Below are 15,323 nucleotides of genomic sequence, written 5' to 3'. Positions count from 1 at the left end.
ATGAATGTCTCACTTGGAGCGGCTTTGGCTCCTGTGTCCTCTTTGTGGGGATTGGTAGGGCTGCATTTCTATTCTCTGTGGTTGTTTTGAAAAACCCTCTGCTCACAGCCCTAGGAAAAACGAGGCTGAGGTGTGGAATGAGAGTCAAGCTATTAGCCAAATTATAAACCCAGAAGAAGAAATGGTGTGTTACTAGATGGTGGCCAGATCTGCTACATGACTAGTACAGAAAAGCAGGTGAGGGAATAAAAAGGAGAAAAATAAAGGGCACAAAGTGGACAATATCAATTATTCAGCATAGGCACAAATCATTTTGATATTTTGATTAAAAAACCCATAAGTCTAAATCCAAATAAAGTGATGCAAAAGACTTTTGGAAAGAATATCCTCACAGCTGGTAAACAGCATCAGTTCTCCTTCCCTGGTAACTTTGGAAAGTCCTACATTGGAGTATAGATGTGCCACCTAAAAGAAACTAAATAGGCTTAGTCTGTCCTCTATATCGCCTTTTCCTGGGATCAACATGTGAACTGATGTTCACAGGGAATCCTTGGCCTAAGCAGATGAAAGTAATCAGTGGAAGTGGCTAAGGGGGCTGATAAATATAGCTAGTGCTCACTCAAATGAATCATAGAATCACAGACTTTTAGAGCTAGAAGAGACCTGAATGCCAGGGTACTTTTTTCCCCAACCTTAAAATGGGATTGTCAAAAGCCTTGACCTAAAAGACATGTTCTGGACTTACATAAATACAACTACAAAACACTCCATAAATCAAGGAATTCTTAAATAATAGGGGAGACATTCAGAAATCACAGTTGGGCCATGCTAATAAAAAAACATTATCTAAACTAATTTACATATTTTGTGCTATCCCTATCAAATTGCCAAGAGGATACTGCTTTTACACCATCTTAAAGCTTATATACTGTTTTAATTTTTTTTTGTGTTTTTATATTGCCTTTTTCTCTCTGTGTGTGTGTCTCTCTCTCTCGGAGCTGTTCATTAAAAAAGGGATCAAAATAGTGGAACAAAACTAAAACTAACCAATGCATCAACCAAATCATATCTCATCTGCTGTAGTCCATACCTATAGGGAGAATAGTATCTGCAATGAAGGCTAGGCTAATTTTTCCTTAAAAGGAATTGAAAAATTCATGAGACTTAATTGGCCCTGGAAACTAAGTCTCGGGCTGTTGATGTACTTTCTTGGTGGCTTAAATACAAAAGCCAATCCGTGAGGAGGCAGGAATTGTTTTTCCTCAGGCTTCATAGAAGCAGTAAAGCTAAGGCCAACTGAATCAATGTATAGAATCATAGCATAGTATCCTTTCTATGCTATGACTAAGTGAACCTTCTTTTGTAAACTATTAGATGGCCCACATCTCACAATTCTGAACCTGAAGTGCCAGCCTAGCCTGAATCCATCCAGCCTACAAACTCACCCATAATTCCTCATCTCTGCAAAGAAAAGGAGATGAATCCACTTATTTCCTCTTTGGGGCCAAGCTAGGTCATTAATATCTCATAATATTCAATTTTGACTCTTTTGTTTGTGTTATTTCCACTTACTCATTGTAGTCAATTGTATGTACTCTTTTTCTAGTTCTGCTTACTTCACTTTGTATCAATTCATATAAGTCTTCCCATGTTTCTCTGCCATTATCAAATTCACGGTTTCATATAGTACAATAATATCCCCTTACATAAATGTATCACATTTAGTTTAACCATTCTTCAGTCAGTGAGCATCTACTTGATTTTCAGTTCTTCACTACTACAAAAAGTCCTGCTATAAATATTTTGATGCCTATGGGATTTTTGGTTTTATCATTGACTTCCTTGGAGTATGTGCCTAGGACTAGGATCTCAGGATCAAAGAAAATAAACATTTCAGTCATATCCTTAGCATTCCAAAGACTTTTTTAAGAAAGCTAAACCGATTTATCCTCCCTCCCACAGTGTACTAGGATGTTTGTCTTGCCGCAATCCCTGCATGTTCACTATTCCCAATTCTTTCACATTTGGCAATTTGCTGGCTTTGAGATAAAAGCCCAAGAATGACCACAGAATCCTCCTTAGTCCACCTAAGAGTCATCCAAGATGCACGGAGGATTCAAAAAGCAGCAACAGGAAATCAAAATTCCCCAGATTTACATAAAAATATCATCGACAATATACACAACTGTTCGGTCTTCCCTTGAACACTGTTTGTGATCAGAAACTTACTACTGCCTGAAGTAGCCCATTCCATTTTTAGATAACTAATTTTGTAGAAGTTTTTCCTTGTTTTGAACACCAAATTTACCTCTCGACTTCTCCCTGCCACTCCCAGGATGGAACAAATCTAGTCTTCTTCAATAGGCCAACCCTTAAAATCTTGACCAAAACTATTATTCCCCTCTCAAATCTATTCTTCTCTAAGTTCAGGATATCTTGTTGTTGTTGTTGTTTTCCATCAGACTTGGCCACGAGTCATGGGCTCTAGTCTTCTCGTCATCCTGCTTGCAGTGCAGTTTGTTGATGTCCTGAAAGTAAGGCACTCTGAACATCATCTCTTCTACTTTTCAGGCCCCTGAGGGCATTATGCAAGATTGGGAAGACGTTATGTAATATTGGTCTAAATGTTAACTTTTTTCTCTCTAATCACAGTTTATTGAGATGGACCTCCCTTTTCTTCATGACCAATATTTTTGTTGTTTGTCCTTCATTTTCAAAGACAACATAGGGTGATGCCTTGACTTGCACAAGGATTGGATTTAAGTGAGGCAAAGTCATCGGCCTCACCCTCTCTTTCAGAGTCATCAGAGCCAGATGGCAAGACAAGTCAAGATGACTGGCAATGGCCCACAATGCAGTGGATGACCTTGGTGTCTTCAATGTCCGATTAAGCTTTAAGTAATCCACAGAGCCGGCTTCAGCTGCTGTCATGGCCTTGGAACAAATTGTTCTCATCTGCCTATTCCACCAGAGGAAGTCTTCACATACTTGGGGTAGACAAGCCATCCACCCCCCAACTCACTGAAGAATTTGAGACACCTTGGTTACCTTCAATCTGATTTAGCCCATCTGCCAAAAGAGCTGATCAGGGTATGACTGCTATGCATGCTACAGCTTCTTGGAGCCACAGGTGAGAGCTGGGTGGATCAGGTAGACACACCAGAGGTACTAGTTTTCCCTGAGCACACCCTACACCCTATGAGTGTGCGGTTAGATACAAAGGCAGTAGATGATAGGTTGGGAATGGATAAGATATGATCAGCAATAGCATAAAGGGACAAAGGATTTTAAAGTGGAGGACAGGGTAGACTTGAGTGGATTCACCAACAAAAGAGGAAGGGTGGAGGGGATGCCCTGGGAAAGAAAGTTAAAGATGTGGCCGCAGTTCAGAAGTGCTTCTGGAAGAACAATGGAATGATATTCAAGGTCACTATCAGGAACTCCACTCATGGGATAGAATCCTGGTTAGAATGTATGACATCCAGGGAAAACACAAAATAGCATACCAGTACTGAGTTACTCCATACAAAACAATTGAAAAAACTGGCCATTTGCCGGTCTATAAATTAGCAATGTAAAATGGTTAGATACCTGCAAAATGATGCAATAGAACCATCTGCCGACCATGAGGGAATTAGTTCAATTCACTGGTGAAAGGAGAAATGGAAATTTGGAGTAGTGGGCTCCCTGAGTAGTAGCCTTCTGTTACAGATGAATAGCTGGCACCAGATAGTGGTCCACATGGAAAGGATCCAGATCACAATTCAGACAACGAGGAAACTGCCTTTTGGTACCTTCTGTAGGCTAAAGGAAGCTTGCCAAGACTGCCCAGGCCTAAGGGGTGCTGGCCTATAGGTAGGGAGGGATGAATCCAGAGACTGCCCCTTTTCTTCAACTATGGAGGTCCCAAGGAAATGGATGCCACTTATAGAACCTGTCTCATTAGGAGATGGAGAAAGCAATCGTCATCCTGGCCCATTTTCAGACTCAGCATTCAGATAAACCAATGAGTAAAAGAGTATGAAGAGTATAAAATGGATGAATAATGAGATACCATAGAAATGCCAAGACTATCCAACTTTGGATTAAACTGATAGATGGCATCCTAGGGTTAATGAAAGGGGATGTTACATGTATGGAAAGCCAATCCCCAGTGATGGAGTATATAAAATATATACTCTGTCTACAGCCTTAACTTTGCTATGTATTGTATGTTGTCTATGACCTAGTCATTTGGTCTATAGGAATTTTCTGCCTGTGACCAACAAGAAATCTCTAGGATGATGAATCAATTAAAAATCATGGATTCATTCCTGTCTAGAAGAATTAAAAGCATAGCACCACGTATTTAAAAAGCTTCATGTAGCTAGGTACCATCTGCTAATGTTTGACCTTATCCAACCCAACCATTTGACCCATGAGAAAATGGAAGCCTAGATGACAAAGTAACTTCTCTAAGGCTACACAGCTAATTATTGACAAATACAGGACTAGAATCCAGGTCAAGTGAAGTCAACAAGCATTTGTTAAGCACAATGTGCCAGGTACTGTGCTAAGTACAAGGACTACCAAGAAAGGCAAAAATAGTCTGTGCTCTCAAGGAGCTCAGAGACAACATACAAATATTCTCTCTCTCTCTCTCTCTCTCTCTCTCTCTCTCTCTCTCTCTCTCTCTCTCACACACACACACATATATGTACATATGTATATAGACATATAAACACATACATGTTGATAGTCATTTTTCAGTCATGTCCAACTCTTCATGACCTCATTTGGGGTTTTCTTGACAAAGGTACTGGAGTGGTTTGCCATTTCCTCTCCTGCTCATTTTACTGATGAGGAAACTGAGGCAAAGAGGATTAAGCATCTTACCCAAGGTCACATAGCTAGTAAGTGTCTGAGACTAGATTTGAACTCCGGTCTTCCTGACTCCAGGCCCAGCACTCTATCCATTGTACCATCTAGCTGATACACACACATACATATACATACATATGTCCATATACATACATATGTCCATATACACACACACATACATATATATATATACACACACAAACACACACACATATATCTCAAATAGACATGATATAGATACATAGAAACATGAAAAACTGCAGGTAGTCTTAAAAGGAAATCATTAGCATTTCGGGAGATCAGGAGAGGATTCTTATAAAAGGTGAGTCTTGTGCAAGGGTTTAAGAGTATTTATTATCTAGATCCCTCATTTGGCACAAAGGAACAATTTTGTTTTAATATTTCATATATGTGCCTGTTTCCTCAACTAGCTTCATTCCTTAAAGGCAGGGAACGTCTTAAACCTCTTCCTGGGTCTCCAGCACTTAGCAGCACAAACTCCATAAACGTGTTGATGATTGTGAAGGACGCTTGCCATTTTAAATAAACCTTTTGACTTGCTTGGAGGGGGTCAGCACTAGAAACTGTTGCTTAAGTCTGGATCCCTAGTATAAAATACAGAGCCAGGGAAATTTTAAAAATGTTCCTCTGCTCACAGGCACTGACCCTAATCGAGGTCTTAATCTCTTAGGAAAAAAGACGCAAACAATGAAAATGTAAATAGAACTAGAATTCATGGCTTAACTATTAATTCTTCCCTACTGTGTACATTAAACAGCTGGGGGTTTTAGCCTGATATTATATACAATAATGTTTTTCCCGTATATTTGCACACTGCTTTATGCTTTTCAAAGCATTTTCACATACAAAGGAGAAAACGATCCTCTCAAACACCTCGTGAGGTACCAGAAGTTATTACAATACACAGATGAGGAAAAAGAGGGATGAATCACCTTGCCTATAGGATTTATAAGACCATAGATTTGGAGCTGGAAAGGACCTCAGAGCTTATCTAGTCTAACTCTTCCCTTTGACAAATGAGGAGAGGTGAGGTCCAGAGAGAGACTTGCCCAAGGTCACACATGTAGGAACTATCAAAGGCAAGATTTGAACTTGGGTCCAGCACTCTTCCTCGCCCTCCGCCATGTCACATCCTCACTAGAATCCCTCTCTCATGCTTTTTCCATGTTGTTCTTCCTCTTTCAAGACACTGCTGCTAATGAGATTATTAACCACTGCACAGCAGCGATGACATCCATCACCAGTAGCCTCTTCCACAGAGCCTGTCTTCTGGTTTGTAGCTGCAGCGTTCCTGGCAAAGCCTAGTAATCAGAACCCTCAAATGAATTAATATATGCAAAGTGATCTGTAAACCTTAATGCTCCACATAAATAGTATCTATTCTCATTACTGTCAGCACCAGCTAACTCAGGCTGCCATATTTACTCCAAAGACATCAACCTATCTGATTACTGCACCCAAAATTGATCAGTTTCTGTCTATAAGATGCCATTGTTGTTCAGTTGTTTCAGTGGTGTTCAACTCTTCCTAACTCCATTTGGGGTTTTCTTGGCAAAGATACTGGAGTGGTTTGCCATTTCCTTCTCCTGCTCATTTTACAGATGAGGAAACTGAGGCAGATAGGGTTAACTGACTTGCCCAGGGTCACACAGCTAGTGTCTAAGGCCAAATTTGACCTCATGAAGATGAGTCTTTCAGACTCGAGGGCCAGCACTCTGCGCACTATGGCGCCACCTAGCTGTTGCTATGAAGGGCTAGGAAACTTTATTTCTAATTGCTTTGCCAAGTAATCACATGCTACCTTGGGACATCTCTTCCATTTCTGTTTTGAGATTATTTAGGATTACACTGCTAGTACTAGAAGGGCCCTTGTGGTCAGCTAATCCAATGTCCTTATTTCACAGATGAGGAATTCTTATTCCTCTGAGGGGCCTGCCCAAGATTACCCAGAGGAGCTAGGAACAGAAATCAATCCCTTTGAGTCACCAGTTCTCTTATTTAAATTTTCACTTGTTTCTCTAACTAGATTTTTTGACAGACTAGTGTCAGATTGGCCAGCAGCCTAGTATTGCCTGTCAAAATGTTGCTTTGGTGCCACGTGCTCCAGACCCTCACCCCTTACAAAATTTACTTTCAGAAACTTGGACTCATCCTGCTTTCATGGTTTCTGTCCCTAAACACCTTCACTGACCTGACTCCCACCTAGTTGCTTTCACAGAACATTCCTATGGCTAAAGAGCCAAGTTATTCTGCCTTGGTCTCCTCCCTCCTGCTTCATCCTCAGCCCAAGATGAAAAGATGATTATAAGCCCCCTGAGGGCAGGGACATATGCTCTCCCACATGGTCTTTAGAATGGCACCTTACGCATGGTAGACACTCAATAAATGTTCAGTTATTTGATGGCTGTGTCCCACGACTTTTTCCCAGTGAGACCATTTTGGGTATTTCTCTTCCCCTAATCAATTCCATTCCCCCCCCCGCCCCAATATCATCATTTCTGGCTAGTTCGTAGTTTCAGAAGTCCCAAAGTGAACTTACAAGCCATTTCACTGCTTCTGTGCTTATCACTTGTGTAAGCCGAGCATGGAATTCATGCCCACCGGTGGCTGAAGGGAACAATCCCTATAGCTCAGCTGTAATCAGAGCTTCAAGACAAACGAAAGAAGTGAAGAAAGGAGGGAGGGCACATAGCCCATACTGCAGTGCAGATCTGAGCGGTAGAGCCAAGGATATTAACTCATTGACATACACACTCATGTTACAAAGAGGTGTGGGCATTGCAGCACAGGTCTCCTCGGTTCCTCTGCCTACAGCAGATGGTGAAACAACCATAACGATATTATAAATGTAATTGAGCTTTCCCCTCCATTTGCTTTTAGCTGCCTTTTAGAAAATCCTCAATTTGTTATCATTTCATTCAGGGAACAAAGCAAGATCTCCTTTTAACCCCTCTCTTCTCTGATTCTTTTAAAAACAGCTATTAAATACAGCTATATACAATTTGCTGTATGGAAAAGGGCTACTGCTTATTTAATATAAGACCAGGTTAGTCTTACCTATTTCTTTTGCTACTCTCCTATAAACCAAATAGGACACTTTCCCTTACTTGCAAAAATTTCCTGTTGAGCTTTACTAACTGTAATTGTATTTAATGCATAACATTGTAGCATGGAAAATCTACTTAAGGCAGCAATGTGGTTCTCATGCTGGATTTGAAGCCCCAGGGCTTGGATTCAAATACTGGCTCCCCTACCTTTTTGACCATGAGCAAATTGCAACATCCTTGAGGTTAAATTTCTTCATCTTTAAAATTAGGGCTTTGGGCAAGGTTACTTCTAAGGTCCCTTCTGGCTCTAAATTTATTATCCAGTGATAGTTTGTGGTACACATACCCTCTGCATTTTCCCCTCTCTACTAACAGCAAACACACGCATTCCCCCTCCTCTCCTACAGACATGCCCCAGCCTTCAAATTCCCAAAACAAACAGCACCACCAGATCACAGGTCCCATCTGTTTTATATCCTAGAAGTTCATATTAAGCTTGTAGTGAGGACTTTCTAGTCCATTTTGGCACCATCCCTATGTGATAATTTGCTTTCTAAAATCAATTAAAACCCTTCAGCTGGAGTCAGTCACAGACATCCTAATTTTAACTCAAACTTCTCATTTTGTGATAGACATTTTCATTAATACCAGATGGAGGGGGAGGGGAATTAAGTCTAGATTTTCTATAACTTCAACTTATTTCCTGAATATACCATCTGAACAGCAGTTAAATTGTTTTTCAACAAAACTATTCATATAATGCTCCCAAAGACACTTCTTTAGAGAAAGTCCCTATGATTTCTATTCAACCCAAAAGCACTATTTTTCAACACGTACTGGGAAAAATAAACACCAGTATGTGTTCATGTGTACATAATAACCAGGCAGTAATCTAGGTCCCTTACAGCTTGACATTCTGTGATGTTGTTCAACACTGCCTACAGCAGTGTCAGGTAACTTGTCAAATGTGCAGAGCACGTGTTCCACGATTTTGCCAGATTGAGGTGACAACAGATTGCTTTGCATATTCTCAAGTCTGGCCAAGTGGCAGTTTTAGAAGCCTGACACATACTTTGGGATTTCTCATCCAGAATTCATAGCAGGTCAAACCCAATTTGAATCTCTCCAAGTAGGACAGACTAGAGAGAACTTAGAAAGAAAAGTGGCAGATCCTATCAGGGACATTCATATCATTCCTTCTTCAGGTCTCTGCTTTTCTGTAGACACACAACAGCAAAAAGGAGTTTAGCACCCGATGGTGCATTCCATATCTGCGCACCTCCTGAAGTCAAAACGTGCCATGGTATGCCTGAAACACAGCATTCTTTGCACCGAAGTAAAATATCTGAATGAAAGAAGGCTTTCACGTTTACAAGGTACGTTCAAAGGCAGGGGAAGATAAGTTTTCTGGAAGCCCTGAAGCCCAGAAAGGCCTATGAGTCTACGAAATAGCAGCCCAGATGAGATAACCTTCTAGCTCTAAATCCACTATTTCCCTCCCAGGGTGGTTGTGAGGATCAAATGGGATAATGCTTGTAAAGGGTTCAGCACATGATAGACGTTAGCAATACCTTTGTTACTGTTGCTTTTGTTGCTGTAGTTATCCAATGATAGTCAATGGAATTCAAGCACGTGTGCCTGCAAATACAGATACCCTTTCTCTTCCAACCCCCATACCATAACCCCCCCCCCCCCGATTACACAGGGAACTGGTTGTCAAGGATCAATAAGCATCGAGGGCAAAGCAACGAAACCAGGAGCAAGTTGGTGGCCAGGCTTGGCAGGTGTCAAGCTAAGGTGGCTGCCTGCCACTAAAATACAAAGCCAGCATACAGAGGCGCTCTTAGAGTCCGCCTGGCTGCTTCTCTAACACAGCCAGAGGGAGCTGGTTTTGACCAAATAAGGAAATGACAAGGATTCAAAGTGGACCCGACGTTTTCCGTGAGACTCAGAGACACCAACGCTGAAAGCCTCAATGGGCAAACCAGAGCCAGAGAGAGGAACAGCTGCCTTATTTGCCCCTAGAGCTTTGCCTCTATACAATCTGTTCCTGGTGATTACTTTGGCACTGCCCTTTCCCCTCTGCCCCTATCCTGCCCCCATGTCCTCACATAGTTGACAGAACTGTGTGTTTTGGGCAGGAATTTGTACTATTTCTTTACATGCAGAGATTGTTTTAAAGAATAATTATTATTTCAATAGAGTAGCTGGCATCATAGATCTCTTAAATTATTAATAGAATAGCATAAACTCAATCCAAATGTTTAAGCAGTGATGGCAAGGATATGAGCAAGACATGAGCAAGGAGTTGGAAAGTACTTAACACAAAAATGCTTACGACCCTATTTTAAAGATGAAGAAACCAAGGCTCAAAAGTTGGGCAGCCAGAGAGTAAGAAGCAGAACCAGGATTCTAACCTGTGTCTGAGTCCAGTGCTTTGTCATATTATTCTGCCAGGCACAGTTCTAGAGTGCACCGGGTTAAGCTAATCACCACAGGTTTATTATAAACCTACTTTGTGCCATGCATTGTCCTAGGAGGTGGGGATGCAAAACCAGAAGCTTATCTTACTTGCTAGTAAAGTGAGTTATTCTCCCTATAAGATTTTTGTTGTTGTTGAATCATTTTTTGGTTGTGTCTGACTCTTCAAGATCTTAGTAGGGGTTTTCTTAGCAGACATACTGGAGCGGTTTGCCATTTCCTTCTTAAGTCATTTTCCAGAGGAGGAAACTGAGGCAAACAGGATTAAGTGACTTGCCCAGAATCACATAGCTAGGAAGTATATGAGACCAGATTTTGAACTCAGAAAGATGAGTTTTCCTGACTCCAACCCTGGCGCTCTATCCACTGTGCCACCTAGCTGCTTCCCCCAACCCCTAGAATTCAGATTTCTATAAGATTTGAACCAGCCTAGTTCATTCTAGGTAAACCTCCTAAGGGGTTACTTAGGAGGACAGGAAAAAGAGCATAGACTACTTTCATTTCTGTTGCCTCTATTCCTCTTCATGTTTTTGGCCCAAGAATGGCTTTTCCAGCTTTGAAGGATTTGGGATTTCCCAGGTCCCTACTGGTATCCTACAGGAGTCCCTAGATCAGATGATAGCAGTGTCTACATTGTGGGAGACTGGATGTAGATTCATGGTTCTACAAGAAGCCCAATAAAAAAAGCTACACTATGCCTATGGAAGAATTTCATGAGGGCCTAATGAAGAGATAAAAAAGATTTCTATCAACCAGGAGCTAAGAGTTGCCTCTTTACCACATGTACTTTCTATAACCTTAAACCCATTTTCATTTATTTGGGGGATATTTTGTACCAACTGTACTATGTTAGTAGATACCCTTTTCTAAATGTTACTTCAGGTTAGCTGACTAAACTGATCCTCAACTGATAATCTTGAGAAAAAGCACACTGATGGGGGCTCATGAGATATATAGTATTAGAAAATACAGCCTGTTAACCCCCCAAGGATACTCCAAGGACCCCTAGGGAATTTAGTAACCAAGGTTTTGGGGACCTGATTCATCAATTTAAGGAGAAGCTGGAATAGTAGTTCTAGAGCAACAGCACTGCATCTAATCTAGACAATATTCATAAGAGAATACAGAAAATGACTATTTTCTTTAATTGGCTGATGTAAAGGCATCAATAAAATTTTTTTTAAAACTATTTCTGAGAGTCAAAATTTTATTAATAAATTTCAATAAAAGGACATTAAAATATGTTTAATTTTCTATTGTATGAGTTCTTTAGCTAAGATAAAAAAGAATGAATTATAAAACACCAAAGATTCTAGAAACTTCTATAAGCTGACCCCAATTTGGATGAATATACAAAAATCCCTGCTCCCCTCATGGCTTTAAGTACCGGCAACAGGGCAAATATTTTCTATCTTCCATTCCTCTAGATCACTAAGGTTGCTATAATTATACTTCTGACAAGAGGCAAAACAAATTACAAAAATAATGAAACATTTCACTGTCATTAAAGATTAAATATGAGCTTGCTAATCAACTGCTGAAAATACCCATAATGCAAGGGACAGACTGGTCATTGCAGATTGATTACTGAAGTGGGGGTGATGCAGAAGCCAGGGTAAAAGAAAAAATCACAGTGGAGCTGAACAAAACTGCATTAGAAGAAAAAAAATATCCCCAGGTCTTTTTCAAGGTCAGTTGACTAAGGCTGGATGAAAGTGCATAACATCTCAAATGCCCTGAAAGAAAAAAGAAAAGGAAAGAAAATTACCTCAAGCAGCAAAATAAAATTCACAGCCATTGTGGTCCAAGGTGAAGGAAGCCCCTCAAAAGAGAAGGGCTGGTTTGAAATCTCCCTATTACTTCATCAGCTTTTAATGATTATTTTTAATTATGTAAAGTACCAGTGAAAGGATTTAATTTTCTAGTCTAGTTGCGTTTGATTCACCCAATGGTCTATTAGCAGACATATTAATAGCTTGTTGAGTGACACCTAGCATGCTGTGTTCTCAGAGATAGTCAAACATGGTTCATAAGTAACAGTGTGCCCAAACAAATACTGTTACACACAGCTATAGTGAAGACTTTGGCACAGTCAGCACAGAGCAGCCCAATTTGAATAAAAATACTGCTTGAATACATTAGGTCTTAATAATTTGGTCTTTTTTTTTTAAGAATATCAAAAGAAGGGAGCATTCTGAAATTTATTGGACAGATTATTTGTATGTGTGTGTGTGTGTCTTTGAAAATCGCACCAGGTGAGGTTTAGGTATAGGACCTAGAAATAGGAGAACAGCCTTGTGTGATCTTTGAACCATATGCTTCTCCCTAATGGAGAAAGAGAGCTCAACTGAAATGTCTGCTGAGTTTCTACTACATGTACGGTTATAGGGTACTGTTGCTGAATGAACACACAGACCTTGAACTTGATAAATTGAGTACAATAGAGGTAATAAGACAAATATACAAATGATTTTTGCTCAGGGGTTTGGACCTGTGATCTTATTTGCAGGGAATGCCTGGCAGAAGAGAATTCACATCTATGCACACAGGTAACTGGACTGCAACTTATAGTGGGAGAGATGGGGAAAATTCATTAAGTACCTACTATGTGCCAGGCAATGTGCTAAATGCTGCACAAATATTGTCTCAGTTGATTCTTACAACAACTCTGAGAAGTAGGTGGTATTATAATATCCATTTTACAGGTGAGGAAACTGAGGCAGACAGCGGGGAAGGGATTGGCCAGGGTCACACAGCTAGGAAGCATCTAAGGTCAGTTTTAACTCGGGTCCTCCTGACACCTAGCAATATACTCTCTGTGCTGTTCTCATTTTAGAGTCTTAGAGTGTTAAGGGTAGGGGAAGTGACTTACCCACAGTCACCCAACTGATATATGGACAACTAGGTGGCAAAATGGACAGAGTGCTGGGCCTGGAGTCCAGAAGACCCGAGTTCAAAGCCTACCTCAGACTTTTACTAGCTGGGTGACTCTGAACAAGTCACTTAACCTCTATTTGCCTCAGTTTCCTCATCTGCAAAATGAGGGTTATAAGTAGCCCCTACCTTCCAGGGTTGTTGTGAGGATCAAATGAAATGAGTAATTGTAAAGCACTTGGCACAGTGCCTGGCACATAGTAAGCACTATATAAATGTTAGCCATCGTCATCATCATTATCATCATTAATTATGTCAGCGGCAGAACTCAACCCAACCATGTCTTCCTGGCTGCAAGGCTAGCCTTTTTATGGAAGGACCACAGTATCCTAGATTCAGAGTTGGAAGGGACCTTCCCTGGCCAGTAAGTCCCATGCTCTCATTTTACAGTTGAGGAAACTTGAGACACAGAGAAATGGCATGATTTGCCCAAGGTCTCCTGAATCCAAGGCCAGTATTCTTTACCCAGCATGTCATATAGCCTTTAAAATAATAAACACCAATAATAATGCAAGTTGCAGTGCATTCCTAAGAAGGGTATGATGGGATACGATTATTAAAATTAAGAAGAGAACACTTCTGGTTAAAGAAATCTGGAAAGGATGCATCTAGGTTTGGAGAATGGGTAGAATTCTGAGAGTCACAGGCATGAGGAAGGGTAGAAAGGAGTTCCAAGGGGTATGGCACTTAATCACCAGCTCTTTTCTGCATATAGCCCACTTCCTCCAAATAGATTAGAAGCTCTTTAAGGAAAAGGACTAGGTCTTGTATTCATATTTATTCTATTTTTACTTATTTCTAGGCCAGCTACAAGGGGCAGTGGCTAGAGTGCCCAGCCTGAAATCAGGAAGACTCATCCCCCTGACTTCTAATCCTCAGACACTTACTAGGTGCATGACCCTGGGCAAGTCACTTAACCCTTTTTGCCTCAGTTTCCTCATCTATAAAGTGAGCTGGAGACGGAAACGGCAAACCACTACAGTATCTCTGCCAAGAACATCTCAAATGGGGTCACAAAGAGTGGAACACAACTCAACAACAACAACAAAACACCTTTCTACCACCACAATGCCAAGAACAGCATCCTACATATAACACATGCAATGCATTTGTGTTGACTGAATGAAACTTCATATTTAATTATACTCATTTTCAAATATCTCACGTTATGGGGAAAAGTAGAGCTTGATAATTACCTTTTGATTCTGTGCTATTTTCAAAGCTTAAAAAAAATCCACAACCTGGAGATTAGTACACCAGTAAAATGAGCCATTGTGAAATAAACTAATCGGCATTGGGGTGGGGGGAGAGGATGGGGTGGGGAAGGATTCCTTTGAAAAAGCTAATAAAATGTATCTTAAACTTGGCTGGATTTGGGTTTTGAATCATTGTCATTCAGCAACATTGAATAGAAAATCTCAGCAATTTTTCTCCTGACATCACCACAGGGAGGTGTGACCTTCATTTGGAATTCCTGGCGTTATAGATCTAAATGCTCTACAAAATAGTCTCATTTTTTATTTACTCTTCATTACTCACCATAATCATAGTTCTGGGATAGATAGCATTAAAAAAAAAAACAACTAAATTAAGCTGCCTTTCTGCCATTGGAGGATTTGCTATCTAAGTACTAAAAGAAGAATGGGAACCGAGTTTAGGGAGATGGGAAATGTACACAAGAATCATAGGAACACCAATTTAGAGCTAGGGGAAAAAAATCACAAATGTCATTAAGATCAACTTCGTCATGTTACAGGTAATGAAAGTGAGGCCCAGAAAATTAGGTGATTTACTCAAGATCACACAGTGATTGAGCCAGGATTTGAACCCAGGTCCTCCTCGATTCCAAATCCAGTCCTCCTAACATCATGCTGCTTTCTGATTTCTCTAAAACACTCTGGCTGATGTAACAGACAAAGGCATCTGGCTAATTAAAAAACAACAACAAAAAAAAAACGAATCAAGAAGCATTTAATAAGT

At 40.4% G+C, this 15,323-nt stretch overlaps 1 protein-coding gene and 1 long non-coding RNA gene across 2 annotated transcripts in view; one reads left to right on the top strand and one right to left on the bottom strand.

Annotated features, from left to right (window-relative positions):
- Positions 1-8,995: 8,995 nt before the first annotated feature.
- On the top strand, positions 8,996-14,229 carry LOC144454850 (uncharacterized). Its single transcript, XR_013483412.1, has 3 exons — positions 8,996-9,304; positions 12,919-12,958; positions 14,146-14,229. It is a non-coding gene; the product is annotated as an uncharacterized LOC144454850 (long non-coding RNA).
- Positions 11,599-15,323, bottom strand: part of EPSTI1 (epithelial stromal interaction 1) — a 110,117-nt gene continuing 106,392 nt past the window's right edge. The window contains 1 exon segment of the mRNA XM_078147606.1: positions 11,599-12,145. Coding sequence (XP_078003732.1) covers positions 12,137-12,145 — 9 coding nt within the window. The 3' untranslated portion in view covers positions 11,599-12,136.

Source organism: Phascolarctos cinereus, unplaced genomic scaffold, assembly GCF_003287225.1.
Source record: "Phascolarctos cinereus isolate Bilbo 61053 unplaced genomic scaffold, phaCin_HiC Scaffold_7;HRSCAF=346, whole genome shotgun sequence".
NCBI classification, from domain to species: domain Eukaryota; kingdom Metazoa; phylum Chordata; class Mammalia; order Diprotodontia; family Phascolarctidae; genus Phascolarctos; species Phascolarctos cinereus.
Note: the sequence above shows the minus strand (reverse complement) of the source record. Positions and strands in the feature narration are given on the sequence as shown.